Genomic DNA, 13,188 nt, shown 5'->3' with positions numbered 1-13,188 from the left:
ATTCCGGACGATAGAAAAAGTCCAAATACCCAATAATTCTGTGTCATCCACCATCGTCAGAACGTTTTAGAAGCTACATATAGAGGAAATTCGCTACCATATAGAATTATTCCAAAATGGTTTATTATTCAGTTAAAAATTCAGTTACGTTGCATAATTCCTTGCGATTATCTGGCAGAACAATGAACACACTGACCTTCCAGTGTTTCTTGTCTCTCTGCAACGGGAACCAATGAAGTTCGGCTAGCAGCTACCTGCCAATGTTTACTGTACGACCACTACCAGTCAGCTAGCTCTCGTACCATCTACCGGCTACCAAGCAGTCGCTTGCGTCAGCCTTGCAGATGATATAGCAAGCCAGCAGACAACGGCACCGTTTCACTCTTGTTTTAGTTCCGTGCTGCCATAGAAATCAAGCAAAACTGCAGTCAGTCCACGATTGGTGATTCACAACATAACAGTGCCTTCGTCTGCGGACGTGCTAGCGTATGAAAACAGTTTGTTTCTCCGCAATTCAGTTTCAAGGTAAGCACCCATTTCTTACATTGACTGTATCAGCGTCAATGAATTGAAAATAAGCAAGCAGTTCTATCATACACTGATAAATAGTACGTGCTGATCTGGACTATTGAATACATTATTGGAATATACGCGACTGTTGCTATGGCAACTAACAGTTATGCAAAAGTTCCTAAAGTCTGAAATTTGTAACACGCAGTCAGTATATTATTATAACAATAACTAAACATTATTGTTATCTAGAGTTCTGTGTATTTCGCCACCGTTGTGTTGAGTATCTTTATAGTGGACACGCAAAATGATGTTCTTCACAAGAAAGAAATAAGAGGTGTGCCATATTGTCCAATTTGTTTTACTTATCATTCTACCCATTTTCGGTTAGTTAGTTCCCTTAGTGGGGGATGGAGTCCAACTGGGTCCACTCGGCACGGCGGACACTGATTGGCCTATTGTAGCCTGCCCCGCGTGATTATGATGATGGAGAATTTGGTGGAATGAAGATTGGCAGGGGAAACCGAAGCACTCGAAGAAAACCCGTCCCAGCGCCACTTTGTCCACCACAAATCCTACTTGACCACACCCGGGATCGAACCCGGACCGCCGATGTGGGAAGCCAGCGACAAACCCGATTAGTTAGTTACTATTGGTGAAGTTTCAGAGGAAGTGTTAAGCGCTTTAAAGACGGAATTTATTTTAAATGATACACGCAATTGTTACCTCACATTAAACAAATTACTTTGCTACAGAGATCGATCGGTTATTTCTAAGCAGGGAAACAATCGCTGTTCACTGTCGGAACCATACGAAACACACAGACACACACTGTTGGTAGAATTCAGAGTTTTAGGATGTTAAAGCGGGTTGTACACGTAATGACAACTTTGTTATATAGGGTTGTTAATATGTGGTCATATCCTAAAATATTCTTCCAAATATAAAGATTAAAATACAGAGAACTATAATTTTTCATGGTGTTTCGCGTGGGTGTGAAACTTGGTCTCTCATCTTAGGGGAAGAACACTGAGAATCACGTGTTCATTATCTAATTCCCGTTGTTACCTCTGAAGCATAAGACATCCGTGAAACGCCGTTTCATTTTAATTTCCTAATCTTGTATACAGTCGGTGGGATTCTTTGGATGGGGGATCAGCCCGACGCAAGACCACTACCTATACAGGACAACAGACACAGAATAAACGCAGACATTCATGCCTCGATTGGGATTCGAAACTGCGTTCCCAGTGTTTGAGCGGGAAAGATCCAATAATATTAATTAGGGACACAAAACCACACAATTACGATCTCCTATGTCAGTAAGAGACAGCAGCAAGATGCAGTGTTCTGACAGCATGTCTGCGGGATTCACCTGTATTTGCTACTTCATCTCTGCTCAGTCGGTTGTGGTGTGTTCGGAGTTCCTCATATTAACACTGACTTGAACTTCTTAATTCGCTGGGTGTTAGAAATAACTGTACTAAATTGACGCGCTACAATATCGTATCTAAGAGATGCTTGTTACAAGTCAGTAGTTCTTTTTCGTGAACATAAAAGGTGTTAGGTTTTAAGACCTGTTCCTTTAAACTGAAATTGTTGAATTTTCCATTGTTTCCTTGGACTTCCCCGAGGTTGATACTGGAAAGCCAGTTTTGGTAAGCAGCTTCTGCCCATTACAACTCAGTGATGTGACAGGGAATTTGTTGGCTTAGCGTTAATGCCCTTGGCTCTTATTCAGAAAGTACTGGGGTCGAATCTCGGCAGATACACGAAGTAACTTGAATTATTTTTACTGTTTGCATCCTGTTGCGTGAGTGCAACTAATAATACAAATTCCACTGCCAACGCAACTATAATTTATTAACTTATGTTCCACTACATGTTTCGACCCTTATAAGGTCATCCTCAGGTGTTGTGATTTACACATTTTCATTATTGAATTGTAAAGCGTGTATACGTCACAAATTATAAATCACTCCGTCCAATGTGACCTGTAAGTTTTTTACTACGCAAAAACTTAACACCCTTACATGTTTCGGTCTCTGTGGACCATGTAAGGGTGTTAAGTTTTTGCGTAGTAAAAAACTTACAGGTCACATTGGACGGAGTGATTTATAATTTGTAATTGTTATTGTGACGGACCAGAATGAAACAAATCAAACTCGTGTATACGTATTTACATACATAGACTTAAAGTGACTACTTTCTATGTACATTTATATTCTAAGCATCTAGATGTTGATTCAAGTACAACATATATATGGAACTAAAATTTGAAGATTAAAAGTTGATTTTAAATTAATTTAAAAGTGCCGTATGCTGTATTCAGCTATGTGTCTGTTGCTCTAGCAGGCCACGCAACTTTTCGTCTGATTCTTCTATTACTGGTTAGGTTCGTTTGTGTTAACTCTTTCTTAAACACGAATTCGTCTTCTTTCTTATTTCCAGGATGTCGAATATTACTGTTGTTGTGTTGCCTAATTGATGTATGCTCAGCTGCGTGAACGATTTTTTTGGGGGGGATTTCTTAGTTCCTCCAGGAACATTCCTGGATAGTGTCCAGAGTAGACGACCACAGCTCCTTCCCTCTGTCACTCACCATCCGGTTCTACTCGAATGTGGCCCATCTACAGAAAAAAGGAACTCCGTGGCCTATAGTCCGCAAGCGAATTACACCGACAGAGCGGCCGCCGCTTGTCTGCGAAGTTAGTGCCAATTTTTGCGGATAGAGGGTGTCACGTGGTCAGCGCAACGGATCCCCATGGCCGTTAATTTCGGTTTTCTAGACCGGAGCCGCTACTTCTGCATTCAAGTAGCTCCTCAGTTATCCTCACGAGGCTGAGCGGACCCCGTTCCAGATCCACTACTTCTCAGAAAATCTGGAAGAGCCGGAAATCGAACCCGGGACCGCAGGATCTGTAGGCAGGAACTCTGACCACTAGACCACAGAGCTACAGACAGCATCGTAAATAATCTACACAAAAAATTGTGACCAGGTGCTGTGGCCTGTGACATGCATCCGACTCTTTGACCTCTGTGGCTGGCGGATATAATATTGGCCACTCTCTTTTTTCCAACCAGTTTTCCTTACTGTGAAAAAAGAAATAAAAGTACTCACATTACTGGCTGCATGTCCGTTTGTATACCGCCCTAACGACTTTTGAACGCCTGAACCGATCTTTATGAAACTTGGACCACTTGAGGCCATCTTAAACGACGCGTTTCACAAATCTGTCAGTAACATCAAAACTGCAGCCTCTCAGATTGCATTGTTTTACTGACTTTATTACGCCTACAAACTAAAGCTGTGGTCTAGTGGTCAGAATTTCTGGCTACAGATCCAGAGATCCCGGGTTCGATTCCCGGCGCTACCAGATTTTTCTGAGAAGTATTGGATCTGGAAAGGGGTTCACTCAGCCTCGTGAGAATAATTGAGGAGCTATTTCAAGGAAATAGCGGCTCCGGTCTAGAAAACCGAAATTAACGGCCATGGGGATTCGTTGCACTGACCACGCACCGGACACCTAATGCCAATGCGAGCCATCTCCATCGGTTCTGATGACCGGAATTGCATGTTTACAACGTGGTTCTGTTGTTAACGGGCATCCATCAGACGAGGATGAGGTCACTGAACCGTATGTGCGGTCATAGTCCCTCCTCGGCGCATAATTCCGCCTCAGGGTGGGGGGGAGCAGGTGCAGGTAACCACGTAAGTTGCAGTTTGGCACAGCGGTCAGTTACATTTCAGTGTACATGAGTTGGGGCTGTGTGCAAGCTAGTGTTGCGTTAAGAGAGGAGTGTGGATTTCCTGCCTGTCACACGTGAGTTGTAAAATACCTGTCGTGTAAACATTAGTTTTTGTCTGTTTGCTACAATTTACTGACCGCCTCTGTGGTCTAGTGGTCAGAGTTCCTGTCTACAGATCCATAGGTCCCGGGTACGGTTCCCGGGGCTACCAGATTTTCTGAGAAGTACTGGAACTGGAACGGGGTCCACTCAGCCTCGTGAGGATAATTGAGGAGCTATTTCGTGAAAATAGCGGCTCCATTCTAGAAAACGCGTGGGGATCCGTTGCGCTGACCACGCGACACCCTCTATCTGCAAAAGTTGACACTAACTTCTCCGACAAGCGGCGGTCGCTCGGTCAGTATAATTCGCTTGAGGACTACAGGTCACGGAGTTTCCTTTTTTGCTACGATTTACTGTTATAATCGAGCATGTTTTCATATTGAGACGTGACGGCTGAAAGCCGGAATAGTGGAGCCACAACCAGATGTCCGTTGCTCAGCAACGGACGGAAGTCACACTAAGAAATATATCATACAGAAAGAAAGTAAGATGTGATGGGAAAGAAGTTTTAACCCTGAACGGGAAAAGGATTTGCATTCACTGTACATTATTAATCTCTAACATTGCTGCGAAAATAATTGTAACAATATTGCCCGAATTTTTCTTTAAATCAGAATTACATAAGAAGGAAATTTACATCCCTAAAATTAGTAAACGCCGGTCACGGTAGCCGAGCGGTCTAAGGCGTGCACTGTCTTCGCTTGCTCGGAAGCCGGGATCGTGGGTTCGAATCCCACTCAGGGCATGGATGTTTGTGTGCGTTTTTCTGTGTTTGTGTACAGGTAGAGGCCTTGCGACGAGCTGTTCACCCGCCCAAGGAGTCCTGCCATATGTGTAAGATCTAGAAAAACCGAAGTGAACGGAGAAGTTCATGGAGGTAGGCCTAGGCCCACTGGGGCTGCAGTGCCAAGGGGGGAAAGAAAACCACAGTAAGCATTACTTTCTTCATTCATTAAAGAAATCGATACGATAACTGATTAGAGTTCTCATTACTTCGTGAAACATTGCTTGTGCTACGTATTCATGTAACCGACAGAGAAGTAGTTACGAAAATATTGTTGAAGCTAATTCAGTTTCAGATCGAAGCAATTCAAAATTTCAGAGACTTGTGGCACATATTCCACTTTCGCATCGCACTACAAACAGCCGTATATTGCACATCGTAATGGCTTTGAGATTATAATGATAATGTCAAGGAGGATGACGTGGGCAGGGCATGTAGCACGAATAGGGGATACAGGATATTAGTGGTAAAGCAGGAAGGAATGAGACTATTGGGAAGACCAAGGCGTAGGTGGGTGTACAATATTAAAATGGATAGGGTGGTATCGATTGGATTGATCTGGCTCAGGATAGGGACCGCTGGAGGGCTCTTGTGAACACGGTGATGAACCTTCGGGCTCCACAAGATGGTGGGAAGTTCTTGAGTAGCTGCAAAATTGGCAGATTCTCAAGAAGGGCCCAGCTCCATGAGTAAGTGGGTGAATGGCTTTGAGAGGGATATGCAAAATGATAAAAAAACACTTATCATTCAGTTCGGCCCTTGATCAGTGCAAGTCATTCAAGATAACCCACAATTATAAGCGTCTGTGCATAATGTTTACACAGGCGTACATGTGGAAGAAGCAATGTCTTTATACGACACGGAGTTTTGATGCAAAAAATGTACTAATATGGTCTTGATATATTCCACCACACAGCTAGTTAAACCTGTAAATTTGGACAGATGCAGTACGAGTAAGTGTAATGTTGGATAGAAATATAAGTCTTAGAGGGATAAAAAAATTGCAGAATTTCTTCCTATTAATTGTATCATTCATCATAAACATCTCGTAGCTAAACATTTCAAGAACGAACATGAAACCTGTTAAAAAAACTGTCAGTGCCATCTGCTCAAATGCAAAGATCCATCATCACTGCAAATATTCCCTGAGTGAATAGACCTTGAAGGAAAATTTAATGGCATTCGTTGGACAAGAGATTCTCACAGGGATGACCATGAAAACTAAACTTTTCGGCTTTGGCCTCTTGTAGTTCAGTGGACTACCGCCAATTCGGGGGAAACTCCTCTCTTGGGGTGGGGTGAGACTCAGTCTACTTGGTACGTCGGCCACTATTTGGCCTATTGTACCGGCCCCGGATGATAGATAATAATGATGATGAGTGTGGAGCAGTCGGTGGAATGAAAATTGGCAGGAGAAACCGAAATACTCGGAGAAAACCTGCCTCTGTGCCACTTTAACCACCACAAATCCCTCATGATATGCCCTGGGTTCTAACCCGGGCCGCCGCGATGGGAAGCCGGCGACTGGCCGCCTGTGCTATGGCACGAACAAGCCAGTCAAGAAACCAACAATATGGGGGGGGGGCGAGGCTGCCAGCTTCACGCGCCTTACTTGACTGCCTACACTTCGACCTCGAAGAGTGAGGTAACGCGTTCCTCTCAAACTTCTTTTTAATTTTGTCAAACTGCACGGCATTACAACGTAGGAGAGTGTAATCCTAATGACATTTCTTTCTACTGCTTTTCGAAGTGGGTATCGATCAACAGTGTCTTAAAGGACATCGCTGGATTGTTGGAGCCTATCGTCGAAAAGTCATATCCAGAACTGGAAGATCAAGGGATAGAAGATCCATTGCTATGTGCTCACATGTAAAACATGCAGACTCTCAACCCAGGACTCCAAGGAGAGGATGTGATTATTATTTCTGACATTCCTCAGACTGCCTTGGTTTAAAGAGAACTTCCACAAAACAACGCATTTTCAAGAAACTTGAATCATTTCCCCCGTCCCAAAATTAAACTCAGTATATTCCCTGAAATTAAGCCTGGACATTACAGAGATAAATTGCTAAGATATCTTCGTCGATTTAAGGCCAGACTTGATTATTTGCAAAAGTCTGCAAAACTAGTTTCTCCGCACCATTGGCAATTTTCCAAGACGCACACCGGTCCGCGATTTGCACATGGCATTCAAAATCCCGTACGTATATGACTATATAACAAAATTATGCAGGCAACAAGCAGAAGTCATACAAAATCACGATAACGAAAATGTTCGCAATATCGAACAAGGCGAAGCCCGACACAGAAAGTATAAGAGGCTTAAACTTGGCGGCGGTCAGGCTTACGACCGTTCCAGTGACTAGACTGCAGTGGTAGCGAATACTACTAGAAATAGGGCATAATCTGCTGTACTGAGCCTGGACTGACAGAGGCCTAGTATATATTGTACATAGAAATAGGAATTAAGAGTAAATTGTAAATGTATGTAAATACAGACAATGGACTTACTACTCGTAATACAGACTATGACTGACAAATGACAGACCCGACCTCTCGTCAGAGAGGGCGCCCCACATGGACAAGACAGTAACCTTAATTTAAAAAGAAATATGGGGCTCGACACCAAGACAGACGGACTGACGGACTGACTGACTGACTGACTGACTGTCTGTCTGTCAGTCGCAGTGTGACTTTGACTTGATTTGAGAAAGTCGAAATCTTTTTTCGCCATTCTGCTAAATCTGTGTTCGATGCAATCAACGACAGTTTAAGGGTTCCCAAAATTCTGCTAACGGGAAGACCTTCTGTGATGCAGAAATGGAAATGTAGGAATCCAGGACAATAAGGGTCTGCAGTTTTAACTTTTAATAAAGGAACATTGTAAGAAATATATAATTTAAATTCATTTATAGAAATATCGATGGACAGATATGTCTATAATGAAATTCAGGAAGCCAGTCCTAGAAACGAGGCATGCGCAACATGGAAAGATAGTTGCCACTTCATACACTGCTGTGAATCTCTACAGGATGTGTAGCAGGATGAATTTTATTAAGTTGGAGCAAAGTGCAGTGCTCACAAATCGACACCTGAAACGCCTCCTTTATTATGGATTCGCAAGTTACCGGTGTGATTCCCGGAGTTCGAACCCGTGAACCCCCTGTATCTAACAGCAAGTGAGCTAAACAAAATATAATTCTAAAGTCAGTCGGATTACGAACAAGAAATTAGAAATATGAATGCCATTTAAGTTTGATTTTAATTATATAATTATTATTTTAAACCATTAGGAAGGCCAAGACGTAGGTGGGTGGACAATATTAAAATCGATCTTAGAGAGAGAGGATGGGATGGTGTGGATTGGATTGATCCGGCTTAGGATAGGGACCACTGGAGGGCTCTTGTGTTCATTGTAATGAACCTTCGGGTTCTATAATATGTTGGAAAGTTCTTGAGTAGCTGCAGAATTGGCGGCTTCTCAAGAAGCGCTCAGCTCCATGAGTGAACTATTATTTTTAGAAATAACACTCCATTACTAATTTCTCAATGACAGCAAACTAGTGACGTGAATGCAGCTTGCGTTTGATTTTAGTGATATGGTCACTTATTTAATAACAAGTAAAATAATTGCACATTGTAAAATTGTAAAAAGAAAAAAACAAAAAACATGCATTGCAAACAGGATTTTGAAAATTTATGGTTACTTGATCCTCTTACATTTGTGACTGAAAATTATCATATGCGGCTCGTATGTTCAACGAGTTTGGCCACCTCTGATTTAAACTTTTAAATGCAGAACTGATTATACGGCTCATGAATCTCACATAAACCAACGTTTCCACCAGAGACATCGGACGGGCGTGTCATAGCTCAGGCGGTTATTTCCTGCAGCGGCGGGCTCGGTTCGATCCCAGGCCAGGTCAAGTGGGACTTGTGGTGGACAAAGTGGCACTGGGGCAGATTTTCTCTGAGCACTTCAGTTTCCCTTTCCAATTCTCATTCCACCGACTGCTCCACACTCATCATAATCTATCATTCTGGGTGGGCACAGTAGTCCAAATAGTGGCCGATGTACCAAGTGGAATCATCCTCACCCCACTCCAAGAACAATAAAACTAAAGGAAATCAGACAGTAAACATGTTTAAGAACTTTACCCTAGAGACTCCGCAAATGGTAACGACAGTTCAGATACATGAGCTGACAGATTTCTTCAGTAACTGACTGAATATTAGCTTTTCTAAAACTGTTTCATTGAGTTTGCTAATTCTCAAGGAAAATTCTATTGGGGTCATTATGATCAATGTCACAGATTTAAATTTCACATTTATAAAGCCCGATGTATTAAAAACCGGTTTAACTTTATTACTGCTTGTTTGTTTTACTTTATAAAATATTTTTCGTAACTGTAACGGAAATAGCTTTATCAGTGTGGATAACAGTAGCCATACGTTTTTAAACTGCTCGTATATTAGAAGCACTGATTCGAATACCGTTCGAACCATGGAATGTGTTCGCTTTTTCCTGTGTTCCGTTGTCCTGCATCCTGTCCTTGGAACGGGTCGGCTCCCTGTCTAAAAAGATGTACCAAATAACTGAAGAGTAAAATTATTTTAGTATTAAACCTCTAAAGACTGAATTTATTCTAAATAATATACGAGGTAGTTCGTACCTCACAGGAAACGTATTACGTCTTCGCTACAAAGACTAGCCTGTTAATGCTGTTCAGGGAAGGAGTCGCTGTTTATTGTGAAACCCGTATGAAACATACGAATACACTGCATGGGCAGAAGATAAAGTTTCAGTGTGTTAAAGCATATGGTACGTATAGCAACCACTGGACTTTAAAGGATTAATTCTGACTCTGAGGAAGCTACAGACTCTAGCTCGTGAAAGCTGAAGAAGGAATTTTGTTATTTGACTTTGGACTTGTACCGTTTCGCTTGAGAGCGATTATGAACCCAACTTTCATTTCGAACTCTTACTTTACAATTGTTTATAATTATATACCAAAACCTCTTCGTATCACAAAAGATACCACGCATTAATTTTTATCCGTATTTAATCAGGAGCTTCCCTGCAATTGTTCGTGATTATATATCAAAGTCACTTTGTTCCACAAAAGGTAGCGTGTATTTATCTTTGTCAGTATTTAATGAAGGGCTTCCAATTTACCTTGTGACTTTCACACATTCCACAACATGACTTAGAGGAAGTGACTGTGTTCAAGATTCGCAGTGAACAGTGGTATGAGTTTTTACAGATTTCACTTCTTTTTACAAACTTTTCGTTGCAGGAACTTCTTCGAACTTGCGCTCACCAGTATGCTGTAGACCAACACTCAATAATGATAAGTTAAAATTATTCCTGGGCTTAATTAATTAATCTATTGCCACGCAATGAAGACGTATGGGGCAGTGGGGGTTTAGCTCCATGATTTATAATCACGGTATCATGTGGAAATTAGTGGTGAACTACACGCCCTTACCGCTTTACCTCCAGGGAAACAGCAACCGGTACTCATTATGCAGCAGGACCATTGGGCCCCGAAGCCGATCTGGATATTATAGGGAAGAGAAAAATCTCTTACCTCTTCTGGGAATCGAATCGGGGATTTATTCCGACTTCCCATCATTAATGCTACTATGACGTGTATACCCATTACTAGGCAACGACTCGGTAAATATGTGTCCGTGGTAAACACACGCCAACAAGATAAAGGCTGTTTGCTATGTGGTCCTCACCGCGACCGTTGCTATGCAATAGTGCAGCAAATACGCCTACAACAATATGGGGCAATAGAATACGGCGTTCTCCGTGGGGTCCGTGCAAAGTGGTTATAAAGAAGAATTCTATTGAGAAGCAGTATAGAACAGAGTCGAGTTTCTAGACGCCAGCCTGCCATGATATGAGCTTGGGAGCAAGGGACTCGAGTCGACAGTTTCAGAATAGTGGTAAGATAGGAAGTAGACTGTGCAAAGAAGTCTTCATGTGTGATTTGAAGTTACTGTGAGAGACTGATAAATACGTTGCCAGGATACGACTAGTGAAGACTGAGAATCCTAGTGCTTGTGTAACGGTGAACTGTAAATTGTGTAAATAGCGATAGCGCTGTAATTGCCTGTAGTCCCGAGCTGTGTGCATGTATAAGGTGCAGTAAATCAAATCATATCATACAATCCAGAACCCGTCTTCTTAGTCACACCAACACATAGCAGTATATTATTATTGTTCATTTATGATTTGTATCTTGGCACTCTGGATTAGTGCGGAGTTTAATACAGCTTCGACCGGCTGCGTTCTTTAGGCGTACAAAAAGTTTACGGGGATGTGGGGTCTAATTTGAGACACTGTCCTGTAGGGACTGAGGATAACCATAAGAAACCTTAGTTAGGATAGCCGTTCTCCAGGTCAAGATTTAAACTCGGGACTCCCACAATTCGAAGCATTTGACCGCTTCTTCCGATAATACTAATGTTGATGTATATCGGTCTGATGACGTTATGGAAGAAAAATCCTTCTGCAAATATAGATCTGTGTTGCTGAAGCTGAGGTTCTCAAACCGGTGTTTACAAAGGACACGATCTTCTCTGTTGTAACCAACGTTTAGGAGGAACATATCGACTCCATCTTCAGGGTCGAAAAATTAGCCAAGTAAGAAACTATGAAGAAGCCCTCAGCAAGAAGAGCGGACTATGAGAGAGTCATGTAGTTCATTTTCTGGCCTGGTTTTCTACGTGTGGTTCGCTCTGCATGCAGCCTGCACCTTTCTAGTTTCTTGCTTTACTCTTCGACCCTGAAGAAGGAGGTGACACGTCATTAAGTAATTAAGTACAGGGACAACTTTACCTTTCGCAACGTAAGACAGCTAAAATTAATAATAAAAACTGCTGAAGGAATGAAAGTAAAACAAAGCGTTTTGTAATGGGGAGTGAAAGCTCTGAAATTATGCAATTTCAGGTTACTGTATCAATGAACTGACGAGCGTTAACACGTTGCATGTACATTCGTTATGTAATAGGTCACGAACGAGCTAACGGCCTTTTGTTTCAGTGTATCATCTGTTTTGTGAAGACTTATAATATTTTCATGTGGATACGTGTAGCCTAAAAGGGTAAAGTTGTTCCAGCCCTTAATTAATTAAGCATTACTACATGAATACATATTGGGGAATGAAGGCATAGCTTCACTATTCTTGACCTGGGCTCTAGATGGAGGTGAGTGGTCAGCTTCATGACCCGGCCGTTTTACCCCTGAGGTAGGAACCCCCGGTACCCCATGAATAGAAGGATGGGTGGATTTCAAAGCCGGTCTGTACGCCATGGAGAAGAGAAAAATCATGCCTCTGCCGCGAATCAAACCTAGCCGTCCAGCCCGTAACGCGTCGCTATACTATTTGAGCTATCCCGGGTCTTAATATGAAGTGTAAGGAAGTAAGTAAGTAAGTATGTAAAGGTATCCCTGTAACAGGCCCTGGAGGCCCATAGGGTTGTGAGACGTCGAGGTTCCAACATTTTCTAGAAAATCGGCTAATAGATGGCGGTAAGGTTGTCAGCCTTACGCCCCGCCAGCCCTTTACTCCCAAGAATATTCCTGGTACTTATTTCTCTTAGAGGCTGAGTCGATCCCAGAGACATAGTGCGTTTGGAAGGATTAGGTAAATTGAAAAAATCCACCTAATCGGGATTCGATCCCGCTTATAGCATAGAACTTCAACCAAATACGCTACCGCGTGCCCCTAACATGAATAGCATTTATCATGAAATACGACTTAATTGATGAAGTTGTGGAAGGTTTCTTTTTCATTCTCTATCTCTCAAAACATGCATGTAAAAGATGTTCATTTAGGTCAGGTCGGTAAAATCGTGTTGAAAGCTGTAATCTGAAACCCACACGATAGCTCAGATGAACCCTCGATAAGTATGTGCAGGTAACATGACGCCAATAGACCTGTTCGGCTGCTTAATTCACATCTCCATGAGCAGGATAATGCATAGCTGAGAGAACTCTAACTGTATATGCCACTTGTTAATTTCAATCG

At 42.2% G+C, this 13,188-nt stretch overlaps 1 protein-coding gene across 3 annotated transcripts in view; it reads left to right on the top strand.

Moving 5' to 3' along the window:
- The first annotated feature begins 286 nt into the window (after window positions 1-286).
- Window positions 287-13,188, top strand: part of LOC111874496 (alpha-tocopherol transfer protein) — a 69,942-nt gene continuing 57,040 nt past the window's right edge. For 2 of the 3 annotated variants that reach the window (XM_033755469.1, XM_033755468.1), the window contains exon 1: window positions 4,252-4,334. In XM_033755469.1, the coding sequence (XP_033611360.1) occupies window positions 4,267-4,334 (68 nt within the window). In that variant the 5' untranslated portion in view covers window positions 4,252-4,266. Of the gene's footprint in view, window positions 526-4,251; window positions 4,335-13,188 lie in introns of those variants that run through there. The other variant, XM_023870052.2, reaches the window with a different exon arrangement.

This window comes from Cryptotermes secundus, unplaced genomic scaffold, assembly GCF_002891405.2.
Source record: "Cryptotermes secundus unplaced genomic scaffold, Csec_1.0 scaffold532, whole genome shotgun sequence".
In the NCBI taxonomy this organism is placed as follows: domain Eukaryota; kingdom Metazoa; phylum Arthropoda; class Insecta; order Blattodea; family Kalotermitidae; genus Cryptotermes; species Cryptotermes secundus.
This window is presented reverse-complemented; position numbering and strand designations above follow the sequence as displayed.